This window comes from Tursiops truncatus, chromosome 1 (genome assembly GCF_011762595.2).
Source record: "Tursiops truncatus isolate mTurTru1 chromosome 1, mTurTru1.mat.Y, whole genome shotgun sequence".
NCBI lineage: Eukaryota > Metazoa > Chordata > Mammalia > Artiodactyla > Delphinidae > Tursiops > Tursiops truncatus.
In genome coordinates this window covers 90,006,541-90,023,202 of record NC_047034.1, presented here as the reverse complement: position 1 = coordinate 90,023,202, position 16,662 = coordinate 90,006,541, and the positions used below count along the sequence as shown (strand labels likewise).

The following is a 16,662-nucleotide window of genomic DNA, read 5'->3' as shown; positions in this document are numbered from 1 at the left end:
ACATTAATAATATGTCTGTAATGTAATGGAAAACTGTTAATCACAACTGGTTATGTGCCAGAAATTTAAGCTATAATTGGCTGCTTCTTGTCAAGAATGTCTGTCGCACAGCCCTGCAACCTCCTAATATTCAAATGTGTTGCACTCCTTTGCATTTTTCTTTGTCAGCTTTCTAAATTCAATCAATGGTGTAGTCCATAATTCTGTGTAATGACGATCATTATAATTCTGGTGTACTTTAATGAGAATTCGTTACACTGGGATTGCTGTTGTGTCAGGAAATAGTAACAGGTTCCCACACATTTCCCTAGTGGGAAATTTTTCCAAATTTTTAACATACATATATATGGTCATCCTTTATTTTGTGATTCAAGTGAGGCAAAAGGTGGATGAAGACAGTAGCCAAGGATAAATAGATTAGGGGGATAGTATTTATTGATTAAAAAATGTGATGATTAATCTCAGAGAATTCAAATATATACTTAAGGGCATATTTAAAAAATAATATTAAAAATTAGCTTGTAGTGCTCACTCATTTCAAACTCAAAGCAGTTCATTCCAGGTCTTCAAGAGTATATGGTTCTTGATAAGTAAGTTGTTATGTATTTGAAACTAAGAATTTAATAATTTCTGGTGTAGTAGATTTTACACTGCTTCAGTTATAAGGCCAACTTTCCCCTCCCCTTCATCCCCCCCCAAAAGTGTTTGTTCTTATTATAATAGAAAATGTAAATTTATATTATTTTAATACTTTTCGGATTATTGTCAAAAGTCCGCTGTTTCTGAAAATATCAACTTAAATTACTAATGAATCCGAAAAAAGCAGAAGGCTGTAGTAGCCACAACACATGCTTCTCTGTGATTTTTTTTTTTTGGTTTAGATTTCAAAATGTACTCAACACTATATAGTCTTTACATTATAAGAAAGTGGCAGATTCAAATCTGTAGTTTATACATGTTTAGACAAACTGCTAATTATTGCTTCATAGTAACTCAAATATTCAACACTTTTCCTAATAGAAAATATCACAAATTACAGCAGTATGATAACATTTTATGAATTGAATATAATGAAAATTGCACTTGTATCCATAAAGCAATTATTATAAATTACTTTGCTATGGAAACACAATTCAGCCATCTGTTGGCATTTCATAGTCTCTGTGGCTTAGTTCATTTTAAGATGGTACATTATTTAAATATAGTGAATTCCTTTTATAAGATTTTGTGAGGATAGTGAACTTCCATATTTAAACTGCTTAGTGTGAATTGGAGGGTCTATAATGGTATTTCCTAAAACTGTAGGCTTTTTTGTCATTTTACATTTAAAAAATAATTATTGGGACTATGACAATATAAACCAACTAATTAAGCAGATACGCTTTTCTTACACCTGGATTCCCAATATTATAGTTTGTTTGGATTTAGACAGTGATTTCTAAAGAGAAAAGTTGCCAGTTAAACTCACTAATGATTTATACTCATAGTTATGTAGGCTGTATTAGCAGTTAACCAGAAGTACTTTTAAACAGTAATTTTTATTTTCTCTTAGTGCCATATTATTCTGCTTCATGGCCTGTTAACTCACCCTCGGCTCTTTTTATATGTGCATTTTAAATTGTGCGTTTTACTACAGAGCTTTTAGTTTTAAAGCAGCATATAATATTAGCCTTTGGGACAAATTCTCTTCTTCTGTTACAGAAAGTAACTGCAAATGCAGATGTAATAGCTATAAAAAGATATAAGAAAATAGAAAATTCTTACGAAAGGAAAATTTGCTCCTCTGGTTTTATTTTTGAATTTTTTTTTTCAGGGAGCCAAGTTATCTTTGTCACTAAATGCAACTAAACAAAAGATGCTAAATTCTTCCAATATAATGAGCAAATCCAAAGGGAGAGGCTCGTGCCAACAATGCCGGTTTTCACTCCAGTTAACAAAAGCTAAGAAATGTACAAGGAATTTGTAGATTTTTAGGGTCTCTTTGCTAAGAGACAAAAGGCGTAGAAGTAGTTATCACTTCTTTGTCATTGTTATAAAAGCGCTCATTTCCCCCATTGTACTCCTGGAAGATTTTCCAGCACTGCAATATCTGAGAAATGTTTTAATCTAGCTGCTTGCTCTCAGTTTTGTCAAGATGGAAATATAATTTTTGAAGCGAAAACCTGTAACTCACCTGGAACACAAACATCTGTCTTTGTTACGGAAGTGTTAAATCCTTCATTTCAAAATTCTCCCCAATGTGAATGATTTCTGTGGTTTGCTCATTCTAGCAAAGTAAAGGTTGTCCACATTACACCAATTTGCTTCATATTGCATCAAACCTCCCAAATGCCAACATAGCATACATTTTGTAATGCATTGATTGTGGGACAATAACTCTTATTTTTATTGTTTCTAAAAGGGTGTTGGTGCCAGAAGAAAAGAATGATTGATGGGAAGCAGACACCGAGCTATAGACACTCATCCTTTTGCTTCAGATACTGATACCTCAGTGCGCCTGAGCAACGCTTATGAGCCGTGAGCATCTAGGATCACCCAGGGTTATTGGATGTACAATAGGAGAGCCATCAATTTGCTAGATCATTATCTGCTGCTGGACATCTTTTACAAAAACCAAACTAGACCCAAGTCTAATAGATATGTTCTAAGACAATGAAAAAGCTGCAAGTTGTTGCTAATGCCTAATGCACAAGTATGCTAGGTTTCCACCAAAGTCCTCAATATACCTGAACACGCGCAATATCCGAATCCTTCACTTTTAGTTTTGGAATCTACTTTGAAGTCTCATCCTCTTTTTTTTGTTTGTTTTTTGTTAAATATACAAACCTACCTACCTATAGACATACATGTATATGTAAAATAGAGACCACAGATAATCAAACCCGGCTTTTGTTACCACGAAGATTGCCAAGAATTCAGAGATGTATTTGTCAAGATTCCTGTCAATTCATGCCCTTTGGGTTACAGTGTCCTCAGTGATGCAGCCCTACCCTTTGGTGTGGGGACATTATGATGTGTGTAAGACTCAGATTTACACAGAAGAAGGGAAAGTTTGGGATTATATGGCCTGTCAGCCGGAATCCACAGACATGACAAAATATCTGAAAGTGAAACTGGATCCTCCGGACATTACCTGTGGAGACCCTCCTGAGACATTCTGTGCAATGGTGAGACAACCTTTTTGAATAGAATATTTCATGTTAAGTGCGGGCATGTTGTATATGCATACAAATGTGTTAAGTGTAAAGACTCAACTCAGGTAATGAGCTGAATCTGCAAGTGGCAGATTTGTGCTAAACAGGCTAGCTTCATTCTCAGTGGAGGCCTGCACCACCTGGAATTACAGTTTGCACAGTTTGCACTGGAACTTACCTTCCTGCAAACCAAAGGTTTCACTGAGACAAGTGCACTGAATATAAATTATATAAAAAAAAAAGTCCACTGAAGTTTAAATTTCAGATTGGAGATTGGGAATATGATTAGGCTATATGTGATATCATAAGGATAAAACCCATTGGTAAACCAACTTTAAAAACACAAAGGTTTCTTCACATACATATTTAAATTAAGGCTAGTCCCATGTTCCATAGTTCAAGGCTAGAGTAGATGTCCTGGTTTTCCTCATCAGGAAACTGCTATGGTTAGGAGACCAGTGAGAAGGGGAGCAGAAGACGAGACAGGGGCTAAAACCTCATGAGAAGCTTTTCCAGAAGAGTCTTATTTGTCAACTTATGCAGCCTCTTGTTTACAAGGGTTGTGGTTTTCCATAGAAAAGTTTGGAATATGGAAAACATGTTTATTGAAAAAGTAATGATATGGAGCATACAAATTCAAATACTCTCCTTTTGATAAGCAAAGTTAGATAATTTGTTGTTTTCATAGTATATATAAGTCTTTTTCTGAGTGGTAAAGTAAATGGGATGTGAAAAGGTAATATAGGAGTGACAAATTGAATTTTCACTAGAGATGTTGCTGAAAATATACCCATAAGGTATTAGTAAAGAGTTTGGTGATTGAAATGATGTAAATCAATGTGCTAAAGAATTCAGACAATGTGTTCATTTGGTTTATGTTGTTGCTTTTTTTTGTTATAGGCGGTCTTTATTTGATACAGGAACTGTTGTGGTCCCATTTTTCACCACGTAACAGATGTAATCGTATGGCAGATTTTGATAGTATCCTTACCTGACTTTATTATCTTGAACCTGGCCTGGCATTTTCAGGATAGTAAAACTATTAATCAAAGTAGCATCTGTTCACAGTCCCTACTGAGTTAAATTAGCATAAGATCATCTTAGACCTAGCACTGTAGAAAAGGTTTTGTAACAGGAAACAGTTTTGAGCACTACACAGTGCTTTCACCTAAAAGCTAAGGGCTTGCCATTTTTCAGAAGTGCCTTTGGGGACTGGTTTGAATTATAGTCTAAACCTGATTTTGCAGAGAGTGAGAAAAAGAGCTTGGCTATTAGGTGTCACTATGACTAAAGTGCTCTGAAAGACTAAATATTTCAAAGAGAGGACCGTCTCTCTGGGTAGCAGGTATGTGCTTTGCAAAGAAGTTGCCTTTTAGAAATCAGAGACTTCCAGAAGAGGAGTTTATTCAAACACTTTAGGAAAACTATAATAAATCTGCAAAAGAGCAGGGACATTTTTTGGCTTTATGTAAGATTTTTAATAATCTCTCATAAAAGGTCATATTTAAGATCTCATTGCAAGTCTGGGGTGAAATTGCTGTTCAGGTGACAGGTTTGGCCCAGAACTCCTTAGCAGAGGATGAGTTCTGGGCCAAATCTTCATATTATTAAGAACACTGTAACTCTATATATTGGTTTGCATGCACTTGTAGCAATATGCCTCTTCTGGAATTGTTTAATAATTTACAGATCTAAGTAAAATAGCAAAGATCCTTTTTCACAGTGCTGTTTGTACTTGCATAGGCCCTGTATGATGTGTTCAACATGTGATTTGAATGTGCAGCTTCCCTGGTGTCAGCCTCTGGCAAGAGAATGCTTGCTCAGCACTGCTCCTGTCGGTCGTGTTGAAGGGTTTACTTGGTGTCTTTAGCATGCCTCTTTCTCCCATCTTGAGTGGGAGAGGGTGCATTATAGAACTTCTCACGCCTGACTTTTACAGTGACATGGTCTAAGGTCCTTAAACAAGCCAATTCCTACCAGTTTACTGGCTAAGTGATGTTAGAGACCAAAAGAGAAAAAAGTAAAATCGATATCCCTTAGCTTTCTCAAGTGCAGTAACATGTGTACTTTACATGTTTATGTGAAACTCCACAGGACAGTGTTTTAAAAGGCTACATCTTACTGTGATACAGATATTCAGAAGTCTTGGTGGGTTTAAGTTTGTCATTGGACAGAATTGTTTTCCATGGGAGAGTGTGAGGTTTGTGAGATGTTACCTATCAGTGCTTAATTTGGACTCCTTAATATACATTTGATTGGCATAACAGGTTTAATAAGCTATACTTTAAATACATAGTTTGAGACTATTTGTATGCCTATTATATACCAAGTCAAAGATAGTGACCTAATATAGCAGCACTTCCTCTCTGCAGTTTTGTATTTTCCATAAAACTCTTTAGTGTAAGGTTTCCTGACACAGGCTGTAAAGCTGTTTCAGGATGCTGTCATATCAGACCTGTTTAGGTGCTCCTTAGCCCGAGGTCTAATGGGAATCCATAAAGTCATTTGTGTTATGACTTTCACATTCTCCCCTCCTTGACACACGCATCCATACCTGCTCCCTCAGAGTCGTTACGGCCTATTACATCAGGGCAGCTGCCACATAAGCACAATCACTGCTTAGCCCTGATATGTAAATGTTTGCTGCAAAATGGTTTCAGTAATCACCTGCTCAGCTAGTGACACCCTTATTAGCTGTGACTACAGCAGTTCTGAGCACCGAGGGGACATTTGGTCAGAGAAATACCCTATAATTCCCGTAGCCAATTTATCTAATATAAAGTTGAAGTTCATTGGCAATGCGTTGAGAGTTTGTATTGCTGCTTTTTGCATTGCCTCCATCATTATATGCCGGTGACCATCCATGAATGCTACATTTACTTTAGAGTGAAATTTTAGGGAAAAAGGACCACATGATTCCATTTAACAGTAGATCTCTGTTTATTAACCTGGATAACCTACTTAATAACTCTTTAATATCTAGTGATTTTAAATTTTTGTATAGTAATAGTACCAGCATTTTAAACATTAGTTTTATGGGAGATTCTACCATTTCTACTTATGATAGTGAAATAGGGGAATAGAAATAGATATAGATATACACATATACGTATATATGCATGAATTTTGTATATTGAGGCCATACATTTTCTTTTTAATTTAATCTGATATATTCCTTGTAAGTTGTCGATGGCTAAAAGAACTCTGTTTTTGTTAAGGGTGAAGAATCTGAAGGGTAGAAGAGGGTTAAGCATTTTTTTTTAGGCTGACATAACATGTTAGTATAGATCATGTCCTTCCTTCAGCCACGTAAAAGCTTCAGGTAGCACAGCTTTGTCAGAAAACACAGATCATCTAGTGACCACAATTTGTTTCAATTTGCATAAAGAGCACACAGGATGATCTGAACCTGTGTGTAAAGCTGGAGTGACAACACAAAGTTATGACTTGTTCTTTGTGTTTAGACAAACTTAGCTGTCATATCTCCACGCAACACCCCAGTGGCTTAAAAATGGCAAAATTATCTGCAATTATCTCCAGCCTGCAGCTCATTTTCTGGATACGTTAAACGGAAGCTTTCAAAAGAAGCCTACAGACGGAAGAAGTCATGGGCGTTTGTACAATTCATGGCACAGAAGTGCTGATGTCGCTAGAAATGTGAGCCCTGGAGTGCACCTATGGATTTCAGAGCCAATCAAATCTAAATTAGGAAACAAAGATTATTAAAAAGTCTTCTGTGCATGTAATTTTGACATAATATTCTGAGGTGGACATTCAGTGCTTCCCTTGGAGACCTTTGGCATCATTAATGCAGCACGCCTTTAATTACGTGTAGGTTCATATTACTAAAAAATGGAGAAAATAAAGTACTCTGAGGTGTAGTTAACAATACCCTAGTTATGTTTACTGAAATAATTAAAAGAAAGGGTATAATTTTTCTAAATAAAATGTCAGAATTTGAAATGAAAATGGATTTTCGTTAGGAAATTTACTCATGTGTGCCTGTGCTCTTGTTAGGCATTTATTCAAGCACCATAGCAGGTCTATTAATGATCATTCCATATTGTGCTATTTCCAGATAGACTCCTATTAAGAAAAACATTTTTAATTACCATAAGCATTGTGGATAGAGCATATTTCATTACGTTCAAATGGAATTTACAAAAGTCGTACAAAGCCTTCATGTTTTATAATTTTAAAGGAACCCAGTGGGATGAATGAGTGGTGACACATAGTCTCAGGGCTATCTATAACTTACATTTCTGATTTGGCATCGGCTCAGGTTGCGATCTGGTGGCTATCAGGTGGCTTTTGAGAAGTTAATTTGATAAATTTAGTTACGTTTTCAATGACAAGGCATTAATATCAATTTTCCAAAAACTGGAAATGATATTGATTTACATAATAGTCAAATAATCCTGCACTCTGTTCACGTGAAACATAATTTAATAAATGAATGAAGTTTTAATAACAGTGACATCTTTCATTTGAATTGATTTATCCCTTAATTATGCCAGAGTGGAATTTTTAAAAATCTTCAGTTCCTTCATTATTAACACTTCATTGTTATTTAGTTCATTATTTAGACTTACTTCTTAGAAAAGTTTAATTTATGTTTGCAGTGAATTAAGTTCCACAGAGATCAGTCTTTCTCATATGTCACTATATCAAGTATTCCCTTGTTAAGGAGCCAACAGTAGCTCCTTATTATCTATTGCATCAAGTCTAAAGTACTCTACCTGGTTTTTAAATCTGAGTGTTTACAACCTTATTTCCCATTACTTCCCATCAGGACCCAATGGCATTTCCAAGGGATTTAAGACTAGCAGTCTCATTGGAAGGGGACTACTGGATTTGGGTTGAGGCTGCATTGGCATAGCGTGCATGGTTTATGCAGGAGGCCTTGAGAGGGAGCTGATAAATATTATGGTGGGGCTAACCAAACTTAAAACCACCTCATGTCATTCATTGTTCCCAGACAGTGTTCTCTACGTGCACGAGTACCCTTGTCTCTGTTGAGCTAATGCACAAATATTACTATAGACTACTGTATGCAACATGAAGTGAACAGAACATATAGCACGTGCAAAACCTGGTGGTGGTGGTGAGAATCAAAGTCAAATAACATATGGTCCCTGCCCCCAAAGGAAGTAAAAAAGAGTCCTAAGCAAAATTAATACGAAGTGTTGTGTAGCCAGAGGATGGGGACGAGGACGTAGAGGTAAGACCAGCACTCATAGTTTAAAGGTGAAACATTATTTTGCTGCATATTAAAGAGCCACTTGGAAAATATTGTCTGGTAGCCAAGTGCCTGATGTTAAACTGTGTTTGAAGAAGACAAGAAAAAGGCTGGGTGTAGCAGATGGACCCACAGCATTTAAATGATAGCCTCGTGGCCTGGTTAATGGTAGATTTGACACCTTATATCTGGCAAGATGGAAGAGGAGCAAAAATTCGTAGAACCTGATATATATATGTATTTCTCAACTTAGGAGATGCTGAAGTATGCTGCATGAGATAAGCATGGCTCATATACCTGGCGCTCCAACTTCACACAAAGTTTAGGAGCATCATTTTACTGAATGCACAAATACAAGATTTTAAAGGTGAAACATGAGATCTCAATATAATTACTGCCTTGTAGTGGACTACTTTGAATTACCTCCTTCAGTTCCCAAAGAGGTAGCCTTGTCTGCTCTAGAGGAATATCACTTGAAAATATAAGAACTAGTGTCCTAAAAAACCCATAGTCTCTCTGGATTGCTTTGGGGTCTCTCAGGCATATTCTGTAAACTTTTGGTGGTGGTGGTGGGGTTTGTTCTGCTTAGCTCTGGAACTGTGCGTGGGTCTTAGTCTGGCATCTTGATCCTTTGACGTTAATGACTAGTGTCATCACACAAAAAGTTCCTCATCTCATGTTTTTCTCTACCAAGAGAAGCAGAAGACATTCCTCTTGCTTGGAATAGTCTCCACTTATCCCAATTCCACCCATCCTTCAAGGTCTGTGTCAAGTTAGTTTCTCTGTATAGTTCCTGCCAGTTTCAGCTCTTATCATTCTCTTGACCTTTTAACTATGTGATTAAAATATATGCCTGTCTATCTACTCTACTATACTGTACCATTTAGCACTTCATTACATCTTATTGATTTATGTACCCACATACACATATGTTTCATGTGTTTACCTTATCCTGACTCTTGGTCTGGATCACTGCCCTTTAAGTGAGATAATATGTGAGACAGCCTCCTGTACTCTCTGATGCAGAGTAGGAGCTCAACAGAAACTATGTATTATATTGCATTTCTACCTTACAGCATTTATCATATTTCTAGGCAACAAATAAATAATAACATGTTTTTAACTGATTAATTCATCAGTTGATTGAATATAGTATTTGATTTTCTGGAATGTTTTCTATTTCTCGAGGACTTTTATCATATATCTGGTTTTTCCCTCTGTAAATTAAGAGACAACTAGAAAAATTTAGCTAATCCATTTGGGCAGCTTATAATGATGTTCTCAAAGGAGAGGTGGGAGAGAAAAATCTACTCTGAGTTTCAACACTGACAGTATGTATGAAGGATTCTTTTTTCCATTTCTAATTGAATCTTTTAAAAAATAGTTTTCCAAGTAAAAAATTTGGAAAAGATGAAAAACCTAACACTCAACATTGAAATCATTTTGCCATATTTCTTAAAAGTCTCTCTCCCTAAATATTGGGCTGGCCAAAAAGTTTGTTCTTCTTGGCCAACCCAATATAATATACATTTTGTTTTACAAAATTGGAATCATAGAATCATCAGATATAATTTTTCATCTTTTTTCATTTACTACTATAGCTTTATCATTTAGTTAGATCATTTATATGTGCTTAGAGAGTATGATTTGATAGCTATAAATATCCTATTATATGGATATATAATATTTTATTTAATTATGCTCCTACCTTGATGACTTGATGTTATTTTCATTTCATTTTTTTTCTATTGGTTACAATGCTTTGGTGAACATGTATCAGTATAGTTTTCTTTATTAAACCTACCCTTCTTCTCCCATATTCCAAACCTCCCATATTAAATGCATATGTTTTTAGGATGGTGAGCTCATCATATTGACTTTAGTTGAGGCTAAAGAGTTAGGCTGTATTCTTTTGCTCTCAAGGGTAGAATCCTACTGAATGGAAGGGGCATTCTCTGTGTGAATCTTGGGGAAAGAGGTGTTGGACTTAAAACAAGATGTAGGACTTAGGCAGGCCCCCTCTCAGTGGGCCTTGTTCTCTTTTGTCTGGACTTGAGAGAGCTTCTGGAGGTAGAAGGAAGACAGCTTCTGCCACACGGTAGAGAGCAAAGTCAGGAGACCTCTTTGGGAGCAACAAGCTGAAGATGAGCAAATTACACCTTGTAGACTATACCTGTGGCTTTAAAACTTGCTTTAAGTTGATCCACAGTGAGAAATACATTTTATATTGGAACACAGTAAACACACACTTATCCACACACACACAACCAAAACAAAAGCTTTGAAGAACAGTCCTTACCCTTTTATATGTGCTATGCCTTCTGATATTTTTTTTCCTTTATATTCCTTTTTCTTCTTTAACAAATAATTGAAAATTACATATTGATGGTTGTGTACAAATTATAAGTAGCAGTGTTTTTGAACCTTGCATAAATGGAAAAATAGTGTACACATTATTATATAGCTTCTTTCTTTTAAATTTAACATTATATTTTTGAGATATACTGCTTTGTAGTATTCTACCCTATGGATATTTCTTTAATCAGTCTTCTATTTAGAGACATTTAGGTTGTTGTTTCTTATACTTTAAGGCTCTTAACTGGTGTCAAACTGTCCATCAGAAAGATAGTTTATCTATACTTCCTCAGTATTTTATGAAATGCCCTAGTAGCTAGATCCTCATCAATACTGGGCATTATATTCTTTTTTAAAAAATTGATTGATTGATTGATTGCCACATTGGGTCCTCGTTGCTGCACGCGGGCTTTCTCTAGTTGCGGTGAGCCAGGGCTACTCTTTGTTGCGGTGCACGGGCTTCTCATTGCAGTGGCTTCTCTTGTTGTGGCTCACGGGCTCTAGAACGCAGGCTCAGTAGTTGTGGCACACAGGCCACAGCACGTGGGATCTTCCCAAACCAGGGCTCGAAACCTTGTCCCCTGCATTGGCAGGCAGATTCGTAACCTCTGCGCCACCAGGGAAGCCCCTGGACATTATATTCTTAAATTTTCTTCTGATATAGGGCCCTAGCAGATAAATTATATAGTTTACCAAAAACGATATTGATGAAATTATCCTTATTCCCACACCTTTTCTGCTAAGATAATAATTTTTAAAATTTGGCATTGATATACAAACATATTGGAAGGGGAAAATGACATTTCATTTTTAAAGATGTATTTATTTACTTATTGAAAAGATTGAGTTTTTAAATATGTTTCTTGGCCATTTAAACTTTCTTATTCCTAATTGTAGTAGTTTTACTCCTTTGTACTTTTTGCCCCTTTTTAAACTTTTCTATGGAAGCCAACGGTTAAGTTAAAAGACATATATTTGGGCCTTTTAAACAGACATTATTGTTTGTCAGTTGATCACGTTCAAAAATGAGTATCCTTTCTTCCAGAAGAATAGGACTTGTTTCAGAGACTTTTCCACACCCTTCATTTTGTGGAAATTTTACGTAATCTTGCCCTGGGTTTTGGTGGCATGGGGGCCATCATCTCAGGGCTAGGAAATATTCATCTGAGTGCCCCCTCAAGTCTTTTGTTTCTAATATAAAAACTTTGAGAAGTTGTCACTTACCCTCAGTAAAGCATTCCTTTTCCCTTAGAATCCGTCTTTTTGGAGACAGTTGCATACTGAAACATATTCCTTGTATAAAGTGGCTGGTGTGAAATCTGCTTTGGTTTTAATTCACCAGACCAATGGGCAGACTAGCTTTTCATGTGCTTTTTTAGATTTCAGAATTTTCTTCCTTACAAAAGGGGGAAAGAATGAAAGTTGTTTCACACAGCATCATACTGGAAAAGAACTTACTGAGATTGGCATGTTGTAAGTTTCTTCTCATCTTTCTGGGAATAGATATATTCTCATAGTATCAGTTCCATGAAAATTAGAGACATGACCTGAGGAAGAAACCAAAATTGGTTCTCAATTTTTGACCTACTTTGGAGCTGGCTTCTAAAATATTAAATGAAGAATTGAGCTGGATGCTGTTTCAGCACAAAGAAATAGCCCTTTTGTTCCAGAGGGTTGATGTCCTTTGAGAGGTCTGGCAGCTGACATTATCATCGTCATGTCTGAGCAATGCTTTTTCACCATTACATATAACTTTCTGTTTGTTTTCTGTTGCTCTCTTTCCTTCTTGGAAATGATAAAATGAAGATATCAAATATACTTCCAAGCAACCCTCTCTCAAGGGAGAGGAGAATCCAATATATGTGGTCAGTACAAATTGCAGAAGAGGATGTGTGCATGACAGAGAAAATGAGCTGGTGGCCACTCTGAGGTTGGTTGTGATGCCTGGACCATGCCACATGGATTTTGATTTCAAAATTTAGAAAAACTAATCTTACATGTGGTGTTAGGAAGCATTGTCACTAATGTGCCTACTGTGTGGCTCAGGATAATGTTGTATTTAGACATCACCGGGGTCACTTTAACAGCGCCTAGCACAGTGTAAAGCACATAGTATTACTTAATGCACACTTGTTGAATTGAACTTGTGGAATATTTTTACAAATAATGTTATTTATTGAGAACTTGGTGTCATGCACTGTACTAAACACTTGGCCTTTGTTAGTTCATGTAATCCTCAGTCTTATCATTATCCTTATTTAATGGGTGAAGTAATTAAGGCAGGAGGTTAAGTAACTTTTCCAACTAAGTAGTGGGAATCGGATAAATCCAGGCAATCTGACATGCATGTCCTCCTTTTAAACTATACTATAAGTTACTCTCTAATTTTGTTTGTAGTCTGTGGAATAAAACCATCACAAAAACCTTTTTAAAATCACATTTATTATTTGGATTATGAGCTACAATACTATGATTTTGTTGTCTAAAAAGCTTTTATCTAAGATAAGCTCAGAAAATTGGATTCTGTAAACAGAGTGTATGAAATGTTGGAAATGCACGTTATGTGATGAGTGTCTTCATTTAGGGATAAGAGAACCAATCAACTGTGTTTGTTTCCATTTCTGCTTTCATTTCCATTAACGTGTTCATATAAATGGAAGTAAGCTGTTAAAAATCATAAGAGAGTGGAGTACATATTCACCAGCAGAGTATTCACCATCTAAAACCAGAATAATAAGTCAGCAACTGTTGGCTAGTTAACAAAATCATATTCTTGTGGGTGAAGTGTTGAGAAAAGTAGTTAGCGTGATACTTTTGATTTTTTTTTTTTACACTATCAATAACAACTGTTATCATATAGCCAACTGCCTCCATGCTGTCTCTACTTGGATGTCTAGTAGGCATTTTAAACTTCACATGTTTATTATAGAACTCTTGATTTCTTCTTCCCAAATCTATTCTGACTCTGGTCTTTCCCATATCTATAAATGGCAGCTTATATTTATCTAGTTGCTCAAGACGAAAAATCTAGGAATCCTCCTTAACTCCTTTTTGTCTCTCACCACACATATCAACCAATTCTGTTAGCTAAACCTTCAAAATATATCCCAAATCAGACCACTTTTCATCATCTCCCCTGCTAACTACCAGCTATATCTCTAGGTTGCACGCCTGCAGTATCTCCTAACTGGTCTCCTTGCTTCCCACGTTTGCCCTATTATCAAATTCACATATGTTTTATAATATTATAATATAAAACTTTATAATGTGTGAATATTATAATGTAAATATATATCTATATATAGACAGTGTAATTATATTGTGTAAATATACATACATAAAATTTTAAGAATCTGTCAGATCTTTTCCTTGCTTAATTTCCTCTCATATTTTTTGTGTCCCACTGAGAATTAAATCTAAACCATTACCACTGCCTGAAAGCTCCTGTGTAATCTGGTCCCTGAATACCTCTCTGATCTCTGCTCTGATCACTCCTACCTTGCTCAGTCCTCTCTACCTGCCTTCTTGATGTTCCTCATTAAACATAGTTTATTCTTGCCTTGTTTGGACCCATGTTCTCAATATCTTCCCAGAGCTCATTACTGCCTTTTTTTAGGTCTCTGATTAAAAACCTTTCTCATATGACCATCTTATCTAAAATCACATCTCCTCCACACCCTTTATCCATTTATCCTGAGCCTGCTTAGTTTTTCTTCACTGAATTTATTACGGGGTTGATGTTCAAACTAATTAACAGCTGGGGCAGCACCAACACTGACCAATCAGAAGAGATGTCAATGGTTACACTTTACTGGGTACCTTCTGACTGAAAAGCAGTTATAACTGCCTGATATTTATTATGTTATATACTACTCCTTTATTTATATCTCTTTTCTCCTCCCCAATACAAGCACCAAGGAGCAGGAACGTTGTCTTGTACCTGCCTATAGTAGGGGTCAATAAATATTTGTTGAATGAATAAATGAAGTACTAAAATCAGATATGTCAATTTGATCATGATATTCATATCAAAGATTATTGCTGTAATACATACATGGTCTTTGGGATATATAGGCTGCTTTGGAGGTCCTTGATCTTGAAGGTATCACAAAAAATTTTTTCAGTTTCTTAAAAAATATTTAAAGTACATAAACAATATAACAAATACATGTACAACTACCACTTAAAATTAACGGTGGTGGCATATTGTTTTTGTTAAGCTTTAAAAAAAAGAAACATTACTGACCAAGTTGAAATCACCTTTGTCTCCATGGCCTGACCTATTTCTTGCCTCCCTCTCCCAGAGGGAACCAGTGTCATAAATTTGCTATATTTCCTTCTGGTCTATCTTTTAATATTTTTTATACCAAGCTTGTATGTTCATAAACAAGATATAATTTTGATTTGGGGCTTTTTAAATATTACCATCCTGAAAAATCTATTCTGTAACTTGCTTTTTTATTTAACAATATTTTTGTAAATTATCCATTTGATCTGTATGATCTTGTTCATCCACATAAAAAATATATATTCCATTGTATAAATACATTCTTCATTAGTGGTAATTTAGGAAGTTCTTTTTTTTTTAGTTTTACAAGCCACTCAACAGTAAAACAATTTTTGTACCCACATCTTGATGCATATGAACAAGAGTTTTGTTTTTCCCAAGATATACACCCAGTAGCCAATCTGTTGGTTTATAAAGTATGGCATTTTCATCAAATATAGTTGCACCCTTTACATTCCTACCAGCAGATTATAAGGATTCTCCTCTCTAAGTTTTGTTTTATCTTGTTTACTGATATGCTTCCTCTTATTGTGTATTGAAAAAAGTTTAAGGGCTTCCCTGGTAGCGCAGTAGTTGAGAGTCCGCCTGCCGATGCAGGGGACACGGGTTCGTGCCCCGGTCCAGGAAGATCCCACATGCCTCAGAGCGGCTGGGCCCGTGAGCCATGGCCGCTGGGCCTGCACGTCCGGAGCCTGTGCTCCGCAACGGGAGAGGCCACAACAGTGAGAGAGGCCCGCTTACTGCAAAAAAAAAAAAAAGTTTAAGAAATCATGTTTCTCTTATTTCCTTAGACATCAGTTCGATTTAATGATCTATTGTCTCCACCATAATTCACTCAGGATTTTTAATAGAACTCTGTGTACCATGACTCTTAATCTCTTATCTTTTAAAAAATTATTTAATGGTAAATCACTTGGATATTGTATGAGCATCACTAATAAATATTCATAATTATGGATCAATAGGAAGAAACATAAAATTTACAGAAATAAATATTGAGCCAAACTATAAGTTAACTTCTTTGACTAGATTTTTATACAGAAGGCAACAAATTTTAAGAGTGGCATCTTCCACCTAAATTGAAAGGTATACTCTGATCTGTACAACTTATACAAAAATCACAGTTTAAAAAATTATTTTTAGTATTTAGCTGTATGTAATTTTTTTCCCCAAAATCACTGTCTTCATTACTGGACTGTAACAATAGCCTTATAGTGCTTTTAAACTGGACATCCTTGCTTACTTTGCAGATGATATATAAATATTGCCTCATCCATCACCAGAGTGGCTTGTTTCCTAGATGAAAAACTAAGGGTGATGTGTAACAGTAATAGATTTGGACAGCAAGGGAAGGGTTCCATTTCCAATTAAAACCACAGCCAGGAAGTTTCCATTTAGGCTGACAGTGTAGGTAGGTCGGTACACATTTTGTTCATTTGCTTGTTTGTTTGTTGAGAATTGGGATTGTTTTAGGAGTAACAACAGTAAAGGAGTAGCTTCATACTACTAAGAAAAGGCCAGTTGCCCTTTCTAGATAGGAGGTTTCCAGGATCATTGGGTCTTGGGAATTTTTTAATTATAATTTT

At 35.9% G+C, this 16,662-nt stretch overlaps 1 protein-coding gene across 2 annotated transcripts in view; it reads left to right on the top strand.

Moving 5' to 3' along the window:
* NTNG1 (netrin G1) overlaps positions 1–16,662 on the top strand; it is a 330,849-nt gene that overhangs the window by 4,605 nt on the left and 309,582 nt on the right. For both annotated transcript variants that reach the window (XM_019920067.3, XM_019920065.3), the window contains exon 2: positions 2,402–3,167. In XM_019920067.3, the coding sequence (XP_019775626.1) occupies positions 2,922–3,167 (246 nt within the window). In that variant the 5' untranslated portion in view covers positions 2,402–2,921. The remainder of the gene's footprint in view (positions 1–2,401; positions 3,168–16,662) is intronic.